The 24,577-nt window shown below is 40.3% G+C and overlaps 1 protein-coding gene across 2 annotated transcripts in view; it reads right to left on the reverse strand.

Moving 5' to 3' along the window:
• asap2a (ArfGAP with SH3 domain, ankyrin repeat and PH domain 2a) overlaps positions 1 to 24,577 on the reverse strand; it is a 56,846-nt gene that overhangs the window by 13,245 nt on the left and 19,024 nt on the right. For both annotated transcript variants that reach the window (XM_028565910.1, XM_028565912.1), the window contains exons 2-12: positions 22,592 to 22,664; positions 15,504 to 15,649; positions 14,523 to 14,597; positions 8,482 to 8,531; positions 4,292 to 4,421; positions 3,830 to 3,915; positions 3,596 to 3,671; positions 3,392 to 3,478; positions 1,745 to 1,848; positions 1,086 to 1,155; positions 571 to 658 (exon numbers count right to left, since the gene is read on the reverse strand). In XM_028565910.1, the coding sequence (XP_028421711.1) occupies positions 571 to 658; positions 1,086 to 1,155; positions 1,745 to 1,848; positions 3,392 to 3,478; positions 3,596 to 3,671; positions 3,830 to 3,915; positions 4,292 to 4,421; positions 8,482 to 8,531; positions 14,523 to 14,597; positions 15,504 to 15,649; positions 22,592 to 22,664 (985 nt within the window). The remainder of the gene's footprint in view (positions 1 to 570; positions 659 to 1,085; positions 1,156 to 1,744; positions 1,849 to 3,391; positions 3,479 to 3,595; positions 3,672 to 3,829; positions 3,916 to 4,291; positions 4,422 to 8,481; positions 8,532 to 14,522; positions 14,598 to 15,503; positions 15,650 to 22,591; positions 22,665 to 24,577) is intronic.

The following is a 24,577-nucleotide window of genomic DNA, read 5'->3' on the forward strand; positions in this document are numbered from 1 at the left end:
AATAATATTATTGGTTACATCTCACAGAAAAGACAAATTATGTAATGGACTATATAGTGTACAGCTTCACAAGTGCTGTTAACTTAATTTTTTTGACAAAAAATTACTATTTTTGGACTATAACAAACAAACAATGTCAAAGATTATTTTCATGATTGATTAATTTGCAGACATTTTTCTTGATTAATGTCAACAGTGAAAAATGTCCATCAGAATTTCTCAAAGACTGAAAAGCAAAATGGTTGCCGATTCATTTTCTGTTAATTTTGTTCGCTGTTATTTCATTCTAAGATTAAGGCCAAATGCTAGATTGAGATGTGCTGCATGTGTTCATGTATATTTAAAAAAAATCAGCTTATCGTTGGCTTGCTGCAGCTTGCTAAATTGACAAAAAAAAAAAACACATTTGAAAACCACACTGCTGCACAACAAATGTCGGCCTGCTGCTGTCTGGAGTCAATTAAAATCAGGCATTTGAGTGAAACGTTTACAGATTAAGAAAAGAGAAAACAAAAAGGTAAGAAAGGCCACATATAAAATGAAAAGGCACAGAAAGAGGGCTGAATTTACGGGATATGAGGTCGAAGCTTCTCTTCTCTTCAGGATTGTGTTTCACCTGGCAGGTGAGCAGGTTGAGTTTAGCCGGCGGCCGGTTAGCCTGCCAGAGAGAGAGAGACAAGGAACAGAGAGGGAGGTGGGGAGGGAGGGTAATGACAACAACATAAATGAGTGAGAGTGTTGTGTTTAACCATATCTGACTACTGCTGCTGCCAAATGAAACATCTGATAAGCTGCTACGTGTGAGATGAGCCGCATCAGTGAGAGGAGTTGACTGGGCCACAGCCAAATCTTTATATTGAACAAACAGAGTTAAAAGAGGCTCAGCAGAGGCAGCGATGTGAGAAGAATGTTAACTTGTGAGCTGTGGCTCTCAGCTACTTTCTGTTAATATATTCATGGATAATGGGTGAAGATAATGTGTGTGTCTAAATTAAGCATTTATGGAAGTCTGTTCACATGTGTGCGCATTTAAGTGTGCATGTTTTAACCAGAACAAACGCAAAAAAGCTGCATAGTCTACTTACTGTGCCGTGTGAGATGGTGAGGTATCCGTTCTTCGCTGTGCACTTTCTCTTCTGCCACACTTTTCTCAACCTAGAACACAGAAGACCCATACACTGTGAACTCTGAACTTAAAGAGCAGACACTTATGATATAATATTTATGATCACAAGTTATAATACAGAACATGCATTAGTTATGACACACAGGCTGATCAGCACATTCAAAAAGCTGCATTGTGTTCTCCAGATGAAACAATTAGCTGATTAATTGATGAGTTGATCCACAGAAAATGAATCTGCAACAGTTTTGGTATTCGATTCATTGTTTAAGTCATTTTTCAAATCATTACCAATCATATCCAATGAGAGGATCTGCTGCTTTTCTCTCTTTTATATTATTGTAAACTTGAACATCTTTGGGATTTGGATGGTTGGTCAGTTAAAACAATAAATTTGAGTCCATCATCTTGGACTCTGTAAAATTGTGATTAGCACTTTTAGCTATTTTGTGACATTTTATAGACTTAAATGAATCGATTAAATGAAAAAGTAATGAGCAGGTAAGTTCGTAATGAAAATAATTGTACATGGTTCAAATCTTCGTTTCTACAACTAGTATGTACAGCACACTAGTATTTTCTTCACCTACAGATCTTTTAAAGTTATTTTTAAAAACTCACCCGTCACTTTTCTTGTAAAGGTACCCGCTGCGCTCTGTGCCGTGCTCCTTGTTACCCTGCGGCTGGTGCAGGCTGTAGGTGGTGCTCTGCCGCACCTGTGAATCCTGGGAAAACACAAACAAATAGAGACAAGAAATCAGAGCCTTTACACAAATAAGAAAAAAGGCTAAATAAAAGGCTTGATTTGCACATTCAAATTGCAGTCAAGTGGGAGACACTGAAGCGATAAATGGCTCAGATTTACACTTTGCTTCGGAGTCTCCTGCTCCACTGAGAATCTGGAAGTATCAACAACAATAGAAGATTGCTGCCGTGAGCCTGAATGCTTTTGTACACATGGGGATAACATAATAAGAGGAACTTTTACACCTCTTATGAATCAGAATCTACAATGGCAGGTGGCAAAACTCTGCCATTTTAGTCTCATAAGCCATCCTGAAAAGATCATTCAGACAAATCACATTTGGATTATAAGCCTGGATGCAGTTTTAACAGATTGAATCTTAATAAAGATTAAACTTAAGTTGATGTTTCTTTTGTATATTCAGGTTTGACTGTAATCTAACACCTAACTGTTAAAAAGAACCAAACAAAGGCCAGAGATTTGTATGAGTGATGCCATTGCCAGTCTGGAAACACCACGGGAAACAGAGAGGATGACTCCTGAAGGCAGGCGTTTACGGGGCTTTAATGACTTTATTGGTGTGTGCGGTTATCGGCAGACACACACAGCCAACAGGAATGAAGCTCCAGCTCAAGCTTTTCTCATTGAAAAGTGAGAAAACTAAAATGAACCAAAGTACTGAAACAGGACAATGACAGATTTGAACAAAAACATACTGTATGCTGCTGTAAAAGGGCATAAAAAAACTATTAATCTAACACTACAACTGAAGCAACACCACAATGAAAACAGGATGCAAACAACCACAGGAATTTAGTTTTTTTCTTCATAAAATCCACTTACTCTCCTAGACTTGTTTCACAAAAGACGGAGGCAGCGGAGGAAAGAAGAAAACAATCTTCAGGTGAGACCAGGAGCTGCAGCATATTTAATGGTTCGCTAAGCACAGGGCTGGAGTTAGTTAAGAATTACAGTACGTCCACTCATTCAGGTGGAGGAGAAAATAATAGCATAGATAATAACAATATATGTATGAATCAAATGGGCAACACTTAAGCCCAAAACAGATTCAATTTCCACAAAAAGTTTAATTAGAAATTTGCTCTTGAATCTTGAACTTGTTTAACATCAACCTGCCAAAATGGACTAAAGATGCTTTAAAAATGATTATAGTCTTGCATATTTACATAAATGTTCATCAAAATGCACGGTCCCTATAAATAAATCTCATATCAGCTTACACATGGTAGTGTTTGGACCCCAACCCTGACAGAGTCCTACATTATTACCAACATGTGTGTGTGTGTGTGTGTGTGTGTGTGTGTGTGTGTGTGTGTGTGTGTGTTCCAACTTTGAAAAGAGCTGAAGGTTAAGCTATTAAGAGGTTCAGGATTGTCCATATCAAATATAATTTGATTTTACAGCAGATACATAGGAATCAATAAGATTAAAATGTGGTATTTGATTTGACATGTTCTTTGACATTGAAAAGTCATAGAGGACTTCAGCGCTGTGTGTTTTACCTCTTTCTGCTCCACCTGTAGCGCCGACTTGAGAACCTCTCGTAACTGAGTCAGCTGTTTCCTCTCCTCATCCTGCACCTGCTTAATCTGTCGTAACGGTGAGTTTGAGAAAACAGGAGAGGAAGAACAAAGAAGAAACACGTGATGATATATGATATAAATGCCAGAGTCAAGTGAAGGAAAGAAAACAGCTGGTTTTCTCACCGTGTGCAGATCTGTTGCCAGTTTTTCCATGGATGGTTTCAGGTTGTCCACAGCTTTCAGACCATCCTGAAAGAAACTGAACAGGTAGCACATGAATTCAAACATAGCACGGACACATTAGCAACACAGAACAGCCACAAAATGGGTCTGCATTTACATGTGAGTGCCTTTGTATAAACTGAGGTGTTCAGGTCAACCTGAACACATTTCCCATATAGGATTAGTTTGTCTTACTTGCACTGTGCGTGGAAGTACTTGATGAGGTTCTGCAGCAGGTCCACCCCTTTCTTGATTTTGATCTCATTGACTTTAAGGAGATACTGTAAACATATTGAATACACATTTAGTCAGACAGGGTGAGGCCAGGTTCAGTCAGAGGGCTCGATCTAAAACATATACATCCCTTTCATCGCATATCCAGACACTTAAAAGATGAACACATTTACTTTAAAGTAAAGCTTCATTAAAAAACAAAACATCAAAGGAGGTACAGACCAAACAAACACACAAAATGTAATCTAAGACCTAGCCAGTAAAAAAAAAGTCAATTTTCCAAACATCAACTACCCGTCAGACGCACTAAAGTGTGTTCTGCCAATTTCTGAAAGCAGGCGTGTCATTTTTAATAATATATGGTGCATATGTCATTATGAATTACTTGTAAACCTAGCACACCCAATCATCAGTCGGACTAACCTCACACATCTGTAGCTGGAAGAATCTCCTCTCCTTCTCCATCTCCTCAGCGATTTCTGCCCCACTGATTTCAGTCCTTATCATCCCGTGCTGCCTCGCATGCTCCTTCTTCTCCTTCTCTATCTTGGTGCTGGCAAGAAGTGACATCACAGGGGTCAAAGAGCATACAGCACATCCATGACAACCCCGTAAACGTGGGGGGGGAAAAAAGGGTGGTATTGTGTAAAATCAGCCCTATTGCTGTCCGGCAGATAACAGGGTGGCGTTGTTGGGGAAGTTTGCTGCCTGAGAAGACTATTGGTTACTACTAATTAAATGGTCATGGGTTAGAGATGGTTAGTTTTAGCTATAAGGTTAGAAATGACTGGGATTTGGAGGGTTTATGGTGCAACAGTAACGTCAGTGTGTCTGTGTAGGTTCATCTAAGCCATCCAGGTAGTGAGCAGTCTTCAAACTTTAAAATTAAGGTGTGCAATACGTCCTGTTAAGGTAACCTTGGCATTTAACCCAGTAAACACAATGTTTTCCGTTGGTTTCCCTATCAGACAACAGAACTAAAGCCAGACAAACAGTCATCACCTATTTTATAATATTGCATTTCCAGATGTAACGCAATGAGAACACAATCTTCACATCTGGCTAATTGCACTGATTCCACTGAACTAGTTGGGGGGGAAAAAAGATATGTGTTGTTTGAACTTCTGAAATCAGAATTGTCAAGAGAGGGGTTAAACTGCACTAAGCTCATCAGTGCTTTTGGAGGGTGTCCAAAAACACTTGTTTCTTGTTGTTTCTCACGGATGATGACAATTGGAACCGATTCTTTTTTTTAAATGGAGGGCATGGGTAAATGGGATTGGTAGCTCAAGATTTTGACCGCTGTTGCATTCCTGCTTCTGGTGAAACCTTTCACACACCAGGTTACCCGACAGTCAGTATTCAGGGATGATTTTTCACAAAGACCATAAACTCTGCATACAGTATCTCTAACACACACACACACACACACACACACACACACACACACACACACACACACACACACACACACACACACACACACACACACACACACACACACACACACACACACACACACACACACACACACACACACACACACACACACACACACACACACACGAGAACATGCAACAGGGCATTCTTTTCCATATGCTGTTGTTCTGACAGCATATTCCCTACAAAAAGGATGCAGCAGTTTGTTCACTCTCGGAGAGACGGGACAAGGGTGTTGGTGTACACAAGCCGTTTGAGAGCTGTTCAGCCTGGTTCATGTGCATCAAGACAGACTTCACTACCTCGTGTTCAACTGTGTTATCGGTTCAACCTGCAGCAAGGCTCAGTACAATATATGACAAAAACTAATAAATACAAAAAGGCCATTCCACCACTCAACTTTAAAGAGGGAAGCTCAAAGTGGTGGGGCTGCATGAGCCGTCTTTTAAAAACATATTGTTATAACATAAAACTACCAACTAGTCTTAAAGGAATACTTTGACGTTTTTGGGTAATACACATATTTGCTTTCTTTTAGATGAGAAGAACAACTTGTTTTCTTTACACTTTGGTTTTTGTATGGATGAAACAAACAAGATATAACACATTAATAAGTGAGCTTTAGATGTGTTGGTGGGTGGATTTTGTTAACTTTTGACAGAGCCAGGCTAACTGTTGCCCCCTTAATTCAGTCTTTATGCTAAGCTTAGCTAACCGTCTCCTGGCTGTAGCTAAATATTTAACAAACAAATGCGAGCGGTAACTATCTACCTACCTACCTCTATCTAACTTTTCAGTCAGAAAGCAAAAAAGACCATTTTGGCTAACCACTTTCTCCAACTTAATAAGAGTAAGATGGAAGTCATGTTGTTAGGCCCCCTAAATTCAGTTTACAAACTTTCGAAACATTTGGGGACTTTAGCCTTGTGTGCGCCCTTTTGCCAAAAATCTTGGTTTCATCTTTGACCCAGCATTAAAATTTGACAAACAAATTAGTTTGTCTCGTATTGACTACTGCAATTCCTTGTATTCTGGGATTTGCCAATCATCTTTATCACGCCAGCAGCTTGTCCAGAATGCGGCTGCTAGATTGTTGACTGGTACCAGAAGGTGGGATCATATCTCCCCGATACTGGCTTCTCTTCACTGGTTACCGGTCAAATATAGGATTGATTTGAAGGTAATGTTACTTGTTTTTAAGGCATTAGAAGGATTGGCCCCTTTATATATTGCTGATCTCCTTACCCTACATCACTCCTCCAGGAACCTAAGATCGTCTAATCAGTGCCTTTTAGCTATTCCACAGTCTTGGATGAAAACAAAGGGTGATCGTGCCTTCTACGTTGTGGCCCCGAGACTCTGGAACAAACTTCCCATTCATATTAGGTCCTCCTCTACTGCAGAGATCTTTAGGTCTCATCTTAAAACACATTTTTATTCTTTGGCTTTCTAGGATTTAGTTTAGGGACATTTGTATAGAAGTGTGTTGTTTGTGTGATGTTCATTGTGTCTATATTTGTATTGTCTTCCTTTGTTTTTATAACATAATATAACTTTGTACAGCACTTTGTTCAGCCTAGGTTGGTTTTAATGTGCTCTATAAATAAATTGACTTGACTATTTTCCAAAATGTCAAACTATTCCTTTAACATTACTTATCAGCTGCTTTCTTTATATTAAGATTCATGATGTTGCACCACTTTAAAAAGGAAGCAAAAAACGAATTCTTCTTCTCTAATATTGCTGTTGCAAAACATCTAGTTTCATTTGAAATGTGCACAAATGCTGTGTAATATGGTGCTGTGAACAAATGCTAACTTTGATTTGAGGTGGGTTTGTTTAATGACATCAACTGTGAGCCGTGGTGGGAGGAGACAGTTAGCAGTTTTGTTTCTCTTTATGCTATTCCCAAAAAAATAAAGCAGGTTTTGTTTTTACCAAGGTAATCTTTGCGCTGTCTTTGTCTTTGTACTGGCAAAATGTGCTATTTTGCCAGTGCGAATGAGCCAAATTTAATTTCATTAAGAGTACACTGCTGGCCTTTGTCAGCACATGAATCTTCAGCCCTGACAGCATTATAGCATCATCAGGGCTGCGACTAATAGAGAGACACATGTTAGCCAGGCTGTTTGGCCGCCAGCCGAACTAACAGTTGTTCAACTGATGATCAGGCTGAGAATCGAGTCACTTTCAGTTCCGTCAGTTCAGGAAGTATTCACCATTTAGCAAATAAAGACAGAAGACACTGGAGTATTTGAAGATATGTTCTGCATTCAAATTTACACATGATTTGTCTGATTTTAGTAATTACAAACACTCCTAAAATAACAGCATTCAAAGTGACTCCCGACCTGGAGACTGAAAACAGAAGGCAAACTCAGGTGTCGGATGCAAAGAGCTTGCAAACCAAATAAGGGAATCACAAATCAATAGTGTGTTACGACCAAATAATGCATCTCTTTGTATCTGTAAATATAAAAACAGCAGGCAGCAGAGAGATCAGAGGCGGTCAAAGGTTCATTGAAAATGAAGAGCGGCAAGATATGTTAAGGTGTTTGTGTTGTTTTCTATTCAGGCAGAAAACTGGATTCTATTAATGGCCTCTGTTCGCCATCAATAGAGTCAAATCATAAGAATAAGTTGGGACGGTCAGGAACAGTCACATAGCATCGGGCTGAACTCTCAATGTCAGTACAAAGCCCGTACTGTCTGATTGAAATGGTTTGGAGAGTAGATGTATTACCCTTTCAGTAAAGAATGTCCTTTGCAGCTTGTAAAATATATGAAAGTGCTATAAAAAGTCATGTGTTCTTTGCATGCACAGTCACAATGGTGTGTCAGTGGAAATGGTGCCTCAGTGTGGAGGTGGAAGGGTGATGGTGAGGGATGGAGGTTAGAGGGGGAGAGTGGTTAGTCAAGACAAGTCCGACAGAGACAAGACACATACTGCACATTTCATTTTAACATACTAACGGACACGTGGGTGGCTTTAAATTGCCAAGTTAAGACTAGTTTGAACTGCTGAGCTGATAAATTCAAACTTATGATGGCTGTGCAATCACAAGATTGTAAGCCCTGGGTCAGAAGATTGCAAAATTTTAACAGATTCACAAACTGGTTCTATTATGGAAAATTAATTAAAAGATGTTAAGGATACACATTAGGTTTCTTACACTTTTGTTTCGTAGTCTTTCCAAGCTTTGTCAAAAGGCTTTTTGAGATCCTGTGAAAAACAAGCAGAAAGTTTAAATTGTAAACAATCGTCAGAAATATTAGTGCTGAAATGATTTGCTCATTGATTGGTTAATCAACAGAACATTTTTGATATGGCAGAAAGCTCTAGAACGGCTCCTAAATGGACCTTGTTGGGATGTTGTTTCAACTTTCAATCTATTCCAATCTTCAAGAAAAAAATTTAATGGAATTTAAACACACACAAAATTATAGCAACCAGGAATCACAAAGATGTCGCAGTCATGATAACTGTCACATTTTTAGAAAAATACTTTCCGTTCTCAACCATTAATGAGCAAAACTACTGTATGTGTGAGTGGGTTCACAGGTGTGCGTTTCATCACAATGTGCGTCAGTAAGCTGAATCATCCTCCTCACGGATGCCAAGCAGCCCAAAGCTGTCTCAGCAGGGAGTTTTGGCGAGGTTACTATTAATGTGCATGGGTTTTGGGGAAGGCAGGAGCATGGTGAAATTATTTTTGGCATTCGTAACGCAATCCCTCTGGTCACAATGACAACAGGCATCGCTGATTTGTCATTGTCATGGGTGTGCTTTCAACAGCTGCTTGAACAACATTCTTGATTAAAACATCCCTAACACTGCAGTGCCTATTAAACAGTGATTATGACAAACAACCGACATTACTGGGTGCGATCGGCCAGGTCATTCCCTAAAAAATACAATTTATCAAATGAATTGTTGCCCAATCCCAGAGCCAGAACGCCAGGAAGAAGCAGCACTCATATCTGCTTACTGTGCATTTCTTCATACATGTGAAAAGCACAAATATTTCTGGTTGGCTGGACAGACAGCTTATGGCTTTAGTGCATTGTTAGAGCTCCAGAGAGGAGCGTGATCCCACTGTTGACCTCCACTTCAACAGCAGAGGAGTGGCAGGCTCAACCTGTGAGCCCACAGGATCACAGTCCGCTTCACTGAGCCAAGCCAAGTAGCACTCAGCCATTCAGTCAACCAGCTTAAGGGCAGAAACCACCAAGGAAAAGAGAGCATAAAAGACTGTAAAAATACAAAAGCAAAAAACCATAGTGAAAGAATGAGCCAGTGAAGAAAAAAAGCCAAAGCAAAAGAGGAAATATCCAAAAGAATGTACTGTAGGTCAAGAGAGAGCCAGAAAGAAAAGAGAGGGTGAGCGGAAGGAAATGTCAGAGCCAGAGAGAGGAGAAAATGGTAACAATGGCTAAAAATACCAGAATCAGGCATTGCTGGGCAGGGAATGGCTGAGCAGAATAGGCCAAGGCACGGGGCAAATCACTCCCTGAGAGAGCAGCGAGCTCTTAGTGCCCTGATTCCCTGTCTGGCAGAATCCAAAGGACGGAGGAGGAATGTCATGGGCCACTATTCACAAATGTATCACCTCTTCCTACCTGCAACCACACATCCAGGAATAACTTCCTCACACCATTTCCCACTGCAGTAATGAATGTACAACCTGGTCAGCAGCAACAAAGGTAGACTTTACTTTGGATCTGTAGTGGTTTTGGATGTGTACACTTAAAAAGGGTCAGTTCACCCAAATAATAAAAACAAATCTCTCACTTAACTCTGGTGGTATCTGATAGTTTAGGTTTTACTTGGTTTTTGATTTGACATGTTTAACTTACTTGATTTGTCTGACAAACAGTCTAAAACAAACAAGTTCAAGTTTAAATAGAAAAAGTTCAATTTAATATCACAGAAAACAAAAATCAGCAAATACCCACAGAATCAAGCTGGAACCAAAGAATCTTTTTTCTGTTTGAAAAATGACTAACAATTATTAAAATCGTTGCAGATTAACTCTCTGCCAATTAACAAAAAAAATTATTGGCCAAATATTTCCTGGCTATTGCTCTGGATAATCCACAGACCACAGGGAGTACTTCTGTGTAGAAAGTAGAAAGCAACCAGGACACTATATTGTTTCTGCAAAGTTCTGCATGTCATTATTAAAAAATGTAAATGTCCTTTTTCATGGTACAAAACTATCACTGCCATATAAGGAGTGGAGGCAGAAAACTTAGAGACAGATATCTCAAAACAAATAAAAAACTAAATCTGCATGACTATGTAGCAAAAGAAGATAGTGTGCTTTTGTTAACTGACCCTTTATAATTCCATTATTATTATTATTGTTTGTATATCCTCTGTTCAGTAACATTAAAAACTACTGATGCTGCTGATGTTGAGTTGATAGAGTGTGCAAACTAATGAGAAACGCGCCTTGTTTAGTATTCGCTCTTTTCTAAAATCTAAGCATGCGTGGGTGTTTTGGGTGTTCACGACCCACTGAACCACAATGAGACGGGTGCAGGAGCCCAGAGTCCCCCCTCCTCACACTCCTTACTTACATAAACACACAATAGATCTGCAGCAACTATCCAGACACTGTAACCGAATAGTGATAAGCTGATATGACATGACTAATGGTGGGTTAGAAACACAGACTGGCCAATGAGAGGGCCGGCTGTAGGCATGACATCATGCTGGCGTCCACTCTGAAAGTCCGCTGTTAGCAGAAAGGTCTTGTGGACTCAGCACTTTTCGTTTTCCACTGCCTGGAGCGTTAGGGGTGTGTTCATCTTCAGTAAAAACACTACTGGGTCTTCCAGGTGACCCACCCCAGCCTTTTATGCTAGTGCTGGACTAAGTGAGCTGTATCCTGAACAAAGACTACTTCAGTTAAATATTTCTGTCAAACAAAGGCTTTTTACAGTTATCCTGCTTATGAAATGCCAATTGCCCTCTATGGTGAAATGGCCATGGAGGTAGATGAGGTGGAAAATGGTTGACCAGCAGTGACAGGTTGCTAGGTGGTAGCCCTCTAATCACAGAGCCATTAGCGGCCGTCTCCCTCGGGGTTAGTTCATCGCACTCATTGCCAGACAGCAAGACAGCACTGGCAGAGTATTAACAAGCTCCGAGGGACCAACGGCCACCAAGAAGCCATTAAGTCCGGAGTTAAATCAAATGAAAGGACTGGTGGCTATTATAGCTGCCACACAGCTGCAGTAATTGTGGAGCATTTTAAAAAGATACCAGATTGATCTTTTAGGGATATTTTATTTATACACTTTCTTCAGAGAGATGCTCCTGTTTCCCTGGTCGTTTTGTTCCTTAAAAGTATATATATCCTCTGTATGCGCAGTCTCCCTGTCACAGCCTTCCATGGAGAGACATTAGTCTTAATTTTGCATTTATATACATTCGCTAAATGTGTCGATTGGTTTACATTTGTGTGTGGAGTTTTGAGCCTCTGATACACACATGCACATTACGTTTAAGTGCTTGTGGACAACTTCACAATTATTTTCAGCACGTTCATTTGGAATTTCAAAGTGGGAAAGGCTTGTCATCACCATTCTCACAATATTTAAGGAAGTATTTTTAAATGTAATATTCCATTGTCATATGGCTTTAATTTTGGCAACTTCAAATTCACTGACTATACTGTTTTTGTCACATGAAGCATGTAGAGGCTGTGCCCCTTTCATTACCCCTATATGATGTTATTAGATCAACTTGAAGTTGTTAATATATATGCAGACATTGAATTTTGTCCTATATGTCATAAACAAATCTGTTTTTTATTTGTGGATCATGAAAAACACAAGACTAAATTTCTCTGCATAGACTTCTCTGATCTTTTATATACATCCCTCATCATCTCTAATGACATCCATACCCAACCCATTACTTCATCCTACTCTCCTTGCTTTTCTCCCTGCAGTCTAAACAGCCTTTCATGCAGGTCTGGACTTCTTCCTGCTTTCACTTCTCCTAACAGGTACTTTCCCTGGGAGAGGACAGGAGTGAAGAAGCAGAATAATGACAAAGGAGGAGGAAGACGATGAAGGGGAAGGGAGGGACAAGTGAAAAGCCTGGGGCTGTGGAGGTGAGCAACAGGTTGGGCGGGGGGTGGAGCTTTGAACAAAGACGAGAAATAATCCATCATTTCATCTACTTTCCTTCCTCTGACACTTGAGGCTTATTTTCTGAGGTTTATTGACATTACAACAGTGGTGACATTTATATAAGAGTGTGTATCCTGAGGTATAAAATAACCAGCAGCTCATTAGCCCCAATGTCATTGGGGTAATGAGAATCATCATAGGGGTAATGAGCAATAAGTGGGTAAGTATTACAGATGTGACTGGCTGCCACAGCCTGAGGGAGAGGGTGGGCGGCAGGGACAGAGAGTGAGAGAGTGGAGTTAAGAGAGAGAGAGGAAAGGAAATCATGGAAGAGAAAAGCAGATAGATGCTGAAAAGAAAACACTGCACTTGAGAGACGCACAAAAGAGCAAAAAAAAAAAAAAAAAAGAACAGCAGAGGTCGAGACAAAGCCAAGCGGCCAAGGGTCATGGGGACAAGTGCCGTTTCTACAGCAACAAGACTCATTAGAGAGCTGGCTTAATCGCATCATACCTCGGTGAAAACCGCAGCAAATCATGTGACTGGAGAGTGAAAGGTCACAGACCGCCGCGGACAGTAACAAGTGCTGATTGCATTACAGAGCTGCACACTGTTAACGAGCGTCTGTCTGGGTTGGGTCCGGTTAGTGGACGCACATGACTGACTGGCTGACTAACTAAGGGGTTGTGTGTCAGTATACATAGGGCTGCGTATTGAACCTCAATTTATTTTGTGTATTTTTATATACAATACATGCCCGCTGCAGTTCTTTTAGTGTGTCCCCCCTGCGGCAACCCCCACCGCAGCCTAAACGCACTACCCCCATTCAAAATGAATGGAAAGACCTGCGTTTTTGCCAGACCGTCGGACGGCTGACGCAGGCTGTCTGAACGCGGCCTAAATCAAAATGTTGTCAGTTTTAGGGGGACCTTGGTGGCCTATGGGTTTAAGGCACCATGAACTGCTAAGCCCCAGTTTGAGTCTGGGTAAGAAGAATTGTTGCATGTCATTCCCCATCTTTCGCTCCCCTCATTTCCTGTGATCTCCCTACAATCAGATCTCTAATGAAGGAATAAAATACCAATAATACAATACAATTTTAGGCCATTTCTGAGACAAAGATTTTGTACACCTACCTGACAACATTTAAGAACTCTGGACTCTTTTGTTAAAAGAAAAGAAAAGGATTTTGTAGAAAAACATTTCACGATTTCTCAAATTAAAGTATTAAAAAAATATTTTGTTTGGCATTGGTACCAAAACTATCCAAACATTTCAAACAAAACTAAGTCATGAGAAGGGCAAATCTTTCTAAGATAATTCAGATTTGGGTTTTGTATTGGGTAACTTCAAACAATCAGTTCAACACTTCAACCATCGGTTTTCATTTAGTTTCTCGAATACCTCTGTACCTGGCGAGGGGCCAATTTGTGTTTGAGAAGTTTTACAAAGGCTGCAACATATCGCGAAAGACACTCCCAGATTTTTTGTGTTAGTTGACAGAAAATATCAGTAGAAAACTGCACTTTAAAATGTAATTTTTTTTTTTTTTTTTTTTTTTTTTTTTTTTTTAATGGTGCCTTTTATGTTCAATTCAATGTTCAAATCGTTTAATGAAAAGTAATGTTGGAAATGATTTCCTTCCATTTGTTTTAAATTAAACAAGCAACTTGAGTACACTAATATCTGTGTATTTATCGCAAGTAATCTCGTTATCGCGATATTCAGCAACATTATCACATATTTTCTTCATATCGTGCAGCCCTACTGTGTATGTAGTCTCTTCTCAACTTTTATTTTTTTTATGAAAACAGAAAGAAGCCTGAGACATATCAGAGAAGCTTGTTATTAACCTTATTAGCAAGACAGCATGACATCAAGGAGGGCACTGATTGTCAAGGTAGCTTCGAACCACTTCAAACCAGCAGATTTTACACATGATTAAACTTATAAAACTTCTTGTGGTCACTGATGATTCAGCACAAGGCTAAGCTCTATTCATCTACTCATATAACACTTCCTGTGCGGTAGTAGAGTAACACAAGACCATGCAGTTTTGTTGCCTTACCCCTTTGACTCCTTTCAGGTCTCCTTTCAGCAGGCTGTCCAGAGGAAATGTGATGATGTTGTTCATGTTTTGGAACTGGAGGAGGGTGAGGAAAAGACAGATAAGAGTTGAAAGGTTGCATCAGAGGATTTAGTCAGGGGCGCCTGACAACACAGAGATATAATCCTTTTACTGTATTGTTTGAGTGTTTGCAACACGAAAAGAGCTAAACGACAAAGGGAGCCTCTCAGGCAAAAGTGCAGTTTTCTTCTCGTTAAGAGGCTGAATGAGCTAAATGAGGCACAAAATTACTAGGAAATACCAATTTCTAAAGCAATGGGGGACAATGGGTTAATTATACTTTGCCAAGTCTCTCTTATGTCCCAACGGTTGCACATCAGCAACATTTTTCATGTCACTAAGAAATTGAATTTTCACACCATTAAAAATATAACACAATCCATTAGGAGACAATTAACTCCCCTATCTGTAGGTTACTGAGAGCCTCTGTGTGTAATGCTGCTCATGTAATCTAGAAAGCGAGAGCTTGCTAAAGTTTTGAGAGATTCACGTCCAGGTCAGGCGGCAGCTCATATTTCTTTAATATACGGTGTTGCGATAACACTAATATAAAAATCTCAAGCTCCTGGTCTCAGTATGAGTTGATACAGTGTCCAGGCGGAAGAGACATACCTCACATGATGGGGTCAGATTTTTCTAATAACACTTTGGCCTTAATACAAAGCTGGCTTTAAGAGATCAGGTTGAATTAGATCCAGGAGATATTTGGTGTTGCAGGGGCTCTTTGGCCATCTCAATGGAAAAACTCGAGCTACCTCCCCGAGGGCTTGACGTTCCAGCTGGTTTCAGTATGTGCTTGGTGTGTGTGTGTGTGTTTTAGAGAACACAGACAGTGACTCAAGGGGATAGAGACAATTAGGGAGAGGATGGAAATATTTATTTGTCCACACACACACACACACACACACACAGTAGACTCACCAGATTTTTGAAAAGCGCAGTGAGCTCCTTGGTGAAGACGGAGAATTTGAGGAAAGCTGAACCCAGATCAGGATCATCTCTGTACACGCAATTTTCTCCAAACTTCTCCAGGGCCTGAGTGTACTGCTCCTCGTTTTCTACATGGGCTGGAACACGAACACACACACACACACACACACACACACACACACACACACACACACACACACACACACACACACACACACACACACACACACACACACACACACACACACACACACACACACACACACACACACACACACACACACACACACACACACACACACACACACACAAGCTGTGACAGGTTGTAGGAATAAAACTAAGCGCTTTTACTCTCTGATGATTGTTACAAGTCAAAAAACAGTGAAAGAAGATCCACTTTTCCAGCTAGCCCATTACAGTTCAAAGTTTCCCCAGGTGGTATGAGCTGCCCACCACTGATTGGGCCATTTGTCTCTACTTTTCCCAACTTTCTCCCACTATAGTGCAACATGCTGCTCTGATGAATTAGTACAAAGCAAAAACACAATGTGATCGATCAATGCACCGCCTGCTGAGCTGAATCAGACAGATCCTCTTGTCAGGTTTGCATATTATATACTATAAAACACGGCGGTTTTCTCATGTTTCCAGGTTAAAGCAATAGCCCCTCCAAATATCTGTGCACATCCCTGCATAGATGATTCCACTTAATTCACTTCACGACAGACTAGTCAGCTGATGAACAGCTAATGCCATCGGGACAGCGGTGGAGCGAGGGATGGAGCACTGGGGACTGTTGCTATGAGAACACTCACTAAGAGACTTGAAGAAGAGAGAGGGAGGGACTCAAGGGAAAAAAAGAGAAGAGGAGTGTGTAAAAATATGAGGATGCACACTAAAAGACACAAGCTGCCACATCATGACTCAGCTTTTCGTCTGGCATCCACACACGCACGTACACGCACGTACACGCACGTACACGCACGTACACGCACGTACACACACGTACACACACACACACACACACACACACACACACACACACACACACACACACACACACGGCTGGTTTATCGATGAAGCTGTATAAGCTCATGTCTCTGCTGCAGAGATATCCATCATGTTATTAAAAGGGGAAAGCTGAAAGCCTCTGAGTCACTACCTGCTGATCTCCTCACATCAGACAAATCTAATTTAAACCACTGCTGAGCTACATGAGTTTTGAACAGCTAGTACGAAGTACCTAAGATAGTGTTTTTTTCTCTCAATACAACTAGACAACGAACCCAAAGTTTTTTTTTTTAAACAAACCAAGTGCATTTAACTAACTGATTAATCATTAAATGAAAAAACCACAACGCTCAAGGCGACATTAGCAAATTGCTCATTTAGCCCAACCAACAGTCAAAAACAAAATTCACAATAATCTAAAACAGAGAGAAACAAAAAATCCTCCTCACATTTGAAGTTTTACTGCAATGACTTAAATAATTATTCAATGATTAAAATCAACTTTTTGTAGATCAAATCTAAAAATGTACATTACCTTGAGCATTTAATGCACTTCATACAGATGTTATGACCCAACATTTGTTTTGACAGTAGAGACTTATTTTTTTTCTCCAAATGATGGAGCCATTTAATTTATTTGCATTTATGACCCAAAATTGAAATAGCACAAAATATACCCTCTTTTCATTCAGTAGACTAAAAACTAGAGCTGAAACGCTCAACAATTCAACAATTATTAACAACTTAATCTGCAACTATTTTGCTTATTGATGATTAAAAATAGCTTCTGGTTCAAAGCAGTGAAACAGATATAATAAACTTCAATCATGTGTCAGACACCGAGCCTTACCACACACCCGCAGTCTACTGTTTACACATCAGCTCCAGCTGTTTGGCTGTGACTCTGCCAGGCTCTGAGCTGACAGGGCGGTGGCCCGCTGTTGTTTTTGAAGTGGCACGAGAGCTCGGCTATTCAGCGCCGACAAACAGGCCAAACCGCCCAAACCCCCCTGGGCTGCTTAGTGAGTACATGTGTATTGGTTGTAACGTGACCTAACACATTACACATGCACTCTACTGTGTAGTGCAGCTTTGAACCTCAAATGACTACATCACACACTGAGCTAGTTTATGAGCAACATTGCAGAGAAAGGACACAAAAGAAGTGAGTGAGACACGAGGGCAGAGGCAGCCTTTTCTTTAGTGTACACTGTATACAAAACCTGCTAATTGAGTGCCGCTCTACATGTTGCCTAAACATTTCCAATCCATAAACCTGGTGTTCAGGGGCTTTCTTAAAGAAACATGGGATTTGCATGGTTTCAAGAGAGTCCCTCTAAAATGTAGACCCTCTTATGAAACGTTTCGTTAACATTGTGTTAATGTTAAAGCGTAACTCACGCCAAAATGCAAACTAGGGTCTTTTTGTGAATGTATCAGAGTCAAACTTTCGTTTAAAAGCATATTTAGGACGGAAGCGCCACTTTTAAGATTTACCGTATTTTCGTTTTTCGGTCTTTTGAATGGGAGTGATAAGGGCACTTATGCTAGCCTCAAAATAGCTGTTTTTAAAACACTAAGAAGGCTCGACACAACATGAAACTTTAATCGAAGTATCACCCGGGGCTCTACACCTTAACGAAAGCATCGACAACATTGTTTGTGTACCCAGAGTTTACTAAAAATACAGATTTTGAACAACTCACCGTAGCTCTATGATTCCGGCCGGCAGTCAAAACGAGTCGATATCCGAATGCGAATGAACGGACTCCATAGGAGGAAATGTCATTCTTATATGAGGTTCCTTTTTCAATTACAAGGTCAATGACAAAACAACAAATTATCCGTGCATTTATATGGAACTAAGCTTTAGGAGCTTTCCGTCTTTACTCTCCTCACTGTTACGTTGCATTCAGAAATCAACTGTTTTTGACTGATAAAATGGCTGCAGCCGGAAACAACAAGAGCTACAGTGAGTTGTTCAAAACCTTTTTTAGTAAACTCTGGGTACACAAATAATGTTGTCAATGCTTTCGTTAAGGTGTAGAGCAAAGGTGGTGATACTAGTTCGAGCAAAGTTTCATGTTGTGTCGAGCCTTCTTAGTGTTTTAAAAATAGCTATTTTGAGGCTAGCATAAAAGTGCCCCTATCACTCCCATTCAAAAGGCCATTTGACTGAAAAACTAAAATATGGTAAATCTTAAAAGTGGTGCTTCCATCCTAAATATGCTTTTAAACAAACGTTTTACTTGGGTACATTCACAAAAAGACCCTAGGTTGCATTTTGGCGAGAGTTATTCTTTACATGTTCTTTTATTAACACTGAACATCATTCAATGTAGCATTTTGATGCTGAAATGACCTAGATCAGTGGGTCCAGACCTTTTTTGCTTGTGAACCCTCTACTTGGTCATAAGTACAATAAAAGAGTTAAGATTAGAGGAAACAAGAATAAGCATAATTTTGTGTAGCAGTAATTTCAGAATCAGAATCAGCTTTATTTGCCAGGTACGAGGACACATACGAGGAATTTTGCTTTGGATTACACAATGCTCACAATGTGCTTACTCATACAAAACAATTTGTTTGTTTTGTAATTTTCATTGCTTTCCTACCCTGTTAATCATCTTGTGATGCCCCAAATTGTTATAACAACCTGCTCAACTATATCTAGAAAACTCTATTAGCATAAAACAGACAATTTATTTTACAAATGTTATTTATCATTGTCAATTTCCAGATTGCCTTGCATTGGTACTTTCTGACTTTTGGTATTAACTCTTATATTAACTTAATAGAAAAATGCTGAGTTTTCAACTGCATTGGTTTTACAAAATTTGGATAAACAAATTACGGTTTCAGGGAAATGCTTGAAAAAAGGTTGTGTGTGTCAGAGAGAGATAGTTGCTTGACCTCAGGAAACGATGATTACGATGTTTACTGGAGGACAGAGGCCATGACGTGGTTGAACACACACACTTTTACAACAGACACAAATGGCCTACTAATACCCAGTTGTGTACAACATCCTTTACTGTATCTTCCCTCTCAAACACACACAGAAAAAAACAAAAACATAATATACTAGTTTCCATGTGTCTGCTGAGGATTATCTGACACACACACACACACACACACACACACACACACACACACACACACACACACACACACACACACACACACACACACACACACACACACACACACACACACACACACACACACACACACACACACACACACACACACACACACACACACACACACACACACACACACACACACACACAGGCCTCTGCTTCCTCTCCCGGTCTCTCCCACACTCAGCCCCATCGGGCCTGGTGGGCTGACGCTCACTAGCACAATGTACAGCCGACCTTAGATCAATTCCATATCTCTCTACAGACTCTATGAAAACAACACTGGACTCCATGTCCACTACGGCCACCGGCACTGAGATAAGAGAGTGTGGCTAACTTTACAGAAGACAAAGGAGACTTTGTCCTTTATTACAGTGTCTCATCGGGTATTTTTCCTCAGACATCCATCCAGTTTAATTACATTAGAGCTTGTGGAAGTCTCATTGTCACTGCTTGCATGGCACCCATGACAGAAATGTACAGTATGTGTATGTGTGCAGCAGCGACTTAAAAGACATGGCCAGCCCAGACACCATCGAATTTCCTAATGCAACATTGGCATAGTGCTGCATTATTCAGCAACTCCATCCAGCCCATACTACAGCAGCTGGAACACAACGTTCACTTGTCTGCCTCGTGTCGTTATCTGTTCGGCAGCTTTGGCAGGTCTGTCCAAGAAGCTCTGCTCGATCAGCTCCAGGTTCTTCAGGGGTTTTGAGATGCTGCTGCTGGTTTATTCATCAAAACCCCCAAGCTGACAACCTGACAGGCCCCTGCAGCAACACAGGGCTCTCGCTATTCTATATATGTAGCTTTTACCATCCATACCCTCTCCATCCTCACCTCCTCATCATTACTATTCCTCATGTCACTGACAAAAAATATGCTTCCAGTGATTTGGGCTCGAAAGCCAGTCATATCAGGAGTGTATTCTTTGAGTATTGAGGCAGTTATGTTGAGGCTCCCTGTTAGGAGTCTCATTATTCAGCCTTTATCTCAGCATCCTCTCTGAAGAACATTAATAAAGTGATACAGAACTATATTAAAATATTGAACAGCAGGGAGGAGACTAATTATGACCTAATCGGCTTTGCGTGTTTCATATGATTGATTGCTGAATGTTTGTTGTCTTTTGTGATTTTTTTTTTTTATTTTTTTTTTGCTGTGGTGGCAAAGATGCTACCAGCAGAAACAATGTGGTGCTCTTGCTTTTCTGCAGTCCAGCCAAAAGTAGATGGCTCTTTTCTTCCTATTTGGCAGTGCCTTTCCTGGTGCACTGTGCTAATTACGATACAGCGTCCCCACATCGGCGCAACGCCGAAAGCGCAGTTACAAATGACAGAAATCAACACTGATAGAAAACTGTGAAGACACCTGTGAGAGTTCTGTCGGGACCTGGAGGCAGCATGAAATTTGATGGAGGCGGACACCTCTTAATTCTCTATGCAGGAAAAACCCTGGATGGGGAACTTTTTAGCAAACTGCTGATTCAGACATCCAGCAGTTACAGTGCAACATTATCAGTCATTTGGAATCGCGTTCCTGGCTACCTGAATGTAAGTCCAATATTTATTCTTCTTTTAGCTCTTTTTTTGGTCTCTACCAACTCCTGAGGGAAATATCTGGTTCTTCAGCAGCTAAATGCTATTTTCACCTGCTAGTCGCTAACTCTGTCCGTCTGGCATTTAGTGCTGAGCAGATAGTTTACAATGGGTAAACTTTTTCGCTGAAAACAGCTGTCTGCTGCAGCACTGAGAGTAAACTAAAAACAGTGAAGTTGCGGGCCATGAAACCAAAACAATAAGCCAAAAGACTGCTCTGTAGAGCTGAGAACAGAGTCAGGTAATACTTCTCTGTGGGTTTGTCAGTAAGAGATACCTCTTTTTCACATGACACAGTTATTTGATCAATTGTTTGATGATGTAAAAATATTGACTAGTGCAGCTTAAAGTATAGAGCACCTGTAGTAAATGGGCTGACTCTATATTTAAAAACACATGCACACACGCCAAACACACGCACACGCCTTTCATGTCAATCAATTTATTATTTGTCACATGAAATCATATAAAAATTAAATTTCTGTTAAATGTATTACGTCTGTCCTTCAATTTATGCACTGAAAACAGTAATGGGATGACAAAATAGAGGTTCTGAGTCTGTATGTGTAAATGCATTTTTAACAGTGAGGTGAGAACAGGAGTGTGTCCATGCCTCAGTACCCACACACAAACACATTGTGCGCCCCTCCCCAGCTGTTCCTTTGGGGGTCTGGATCAGACAGCTGTCCCTCTGGTGTGAACAGAACAGAGCTCATACTGTTCTGAAAAAAAGACATGCTCAGCACATTGTTCAGAGGTCTCTCTCCCTCTTTCGCTCCCTCTCTTTCTCTTTGGCTCAGCGGGGTTCTGTCAGGCAGGCCAAACAAAAGACACTGGAAACACCCAACACTGGCACAACCAGCCACAATGAGCATGGAAATAACTATCCTCCCTACCTTTGCCTTAAAGGCAGTGGAACAAATGCATTGGGGTGTAATTCATATTTATTTTTATTTAAAATGTATTGTACATTTTTGTATTAAACTAATTATCCTGTGTAAAAAAAAAAAAATACTAACAGAATAAAACAGCAAACGTTTAAGATGCCACAGCTCAATTTGAGGTCTTGAAATTGCTTGCTTAGTCTGTCCAGTGGCCAAAAAACACCAAATTATTCTTTATTATATATCAAAAGGGAGAAATAAATTATGAAAAAGATGTAAGATATGTAATAAATAACCATTGACTGATCATTTTAACACCAAAAGGGCTAGCTGTTAGTCATAGAATTGAGCTTGAAAACATCTTTGAAGGTTTCTGACTAAAGTGAAAGTAAGATAAGAAAATGAAAATCCTGACATAAAGGTTAGATAGAAGGACTCACCCAGACCAGACGTGTAGATGGCCTTCACAGACTTCTTCATCTTGTACAGAACACTTCGGTCCACATCCAGAGCCTGTACAGACACACAAAGAAGCAGACCTTGAAATATCACCACTCAAGTTTGACTACTCAAACCACCGGCAATGTTTGAGGTGTTATTTCTGTAAATCATGTTTAAAAAAAAAAAGTCAATGTAAATCACGCTTGTCGCCATTTTTCTGACACTATTTCTCATGACCGTTGAGACAGTTTGTGTTTGTGTGTGTGTGTGTGTGTGTGTGTGTGTGTGTGTGTGTGTGTGTGTGTGTGTGTGTGTGTGTGTGTGTATGCCATCTCCACTCTGACTGCAAGTAATGAATTATTCAAGGCAAAGCTAAGAATAGACCTGAACTCCATCATCGGTTATTGTGTTAGTGAGAGTGTGTGTGTGTGTGTGTGTATATATTAGTATAATAGCTTTTAGGGCAGTGAGCATCTGAGGTCTCTTACATGAAGGACAATTACCCTGAGAGGTGTATACACGGGCACACACACAAGCCTATGACTAACCACAGTCACACACACACTTTCACATGCATTGAGCCCAGACGCACACACTAACCAGAACAAACACTGGGAGTCCAGCTGAGACAATGCAGCACTGTACCAGTGATGAGTGAGGGAGTTTCTCGGGATGAGGGGGATTTTGGAAAATGAGTTTTTAGGGACTTTATTAAGTACGTCCGGCGCCACTTTTCCCTGCCCTGCTCCCCAACTGACTGACACATATCAGATCCCCCTAGACCCTTTGACAACAAAAACACACAATGGCCCTCATTCAGCTGCAACACACAAACAAATACTATACACACCCACACTGCACAGCAACACCACTATATGTGATGACAACATGTTTTAAATCTATAAATCTGTGCAATATTAGCTGTTTACTATTGCGAAATGGAAAAAACGCTCAACACTTAGTTTTCCATGTGGATGGACACACACACACACACACACACAAGAGAAGACAAGCGTGACTCTAAAGGGATAATGACAAAAATAAAGTCACAGAGGGACGGGCAGAATAAAAAATTAACCCAGAGATTAAAGAAAAGAGGAAGATTGTCCTTTTTATTATTACACTTTTATTAAATAATAAGGCTTGCTAAGCATCAGGGAAAAGTAGCAGTGGCTCTACATCACACAGCAAAGGCCACGCATTTAATAGCTGAGGCGAATGGTTAAACAGCCATCTAGTAACAACATTTACTCTGTCAGATTCGGCTCAGCAGTTGAGTTGAGTTTTTACAAGTTGGGAAGAGTAAAGACAAACAGCCTAATCAGTCACAAGCAGGTGCTAATGTGTGAAAAACAAAAACTCAAGGCCGCACTGCAATTCAGACACAAGGCTGAAGTTAGTTAGATAATCACAAGCTGGACACACATTTTACCATATCGGCCATTTTCACAAACAGACATGTCGGAGTAGCACAAGGTGTAATTGATAAAGACTGAATTCCATTTAGCTGCTTCAGTTTCAGGGTCCTGGTATTGTGCATGCTGGCTCATGGTCATCGTTAATGTTATTAGTACCACCTGTGCTTTTCCTGGTATAATAAGTAAAAATATCTGCTGTGAAAAGGCTTCAGAGCCCACAGTGGCTGTCATTGCAACCAATTTCCTCATCTATGTTGCTCCACGAGCTGTGTCAAAATTATTCAGAAACATTTTTAGAGAGGTGGACAACACCAGACCTGAATTTACTGTTGAATACATTTTTCCAGCTATATGTGGCTTTATTACTTCTTCACCTTTCACGGCTTTAGCAAGGATCTTAACAGCGTTGTTGAGTTGCTACATAAGTTACAGTCTCACTCACACCAGACCTCAAGAAACAAACAAAACAAACAAACACCTTAAAAAAAAAAAAAATGTATAATCCAAATGACAAAAAAATCAGTGTAGGTTAGATTTAAAAAGAATAATCACAACCTTTACCCAACA

This window comes from Perca flavescens, chromosome 20, assembly GCF_004354835.1.
Source record: "Perca flavescens isolate YP-PL-M2 chromosome 20, PFLA_1.0, whole genome shotgun sequence".
NCBI lineage: Eukaryota > Metazoa > Chordata > Actinopteri > Perciformes > Percidae > Perca > Perca flavescens.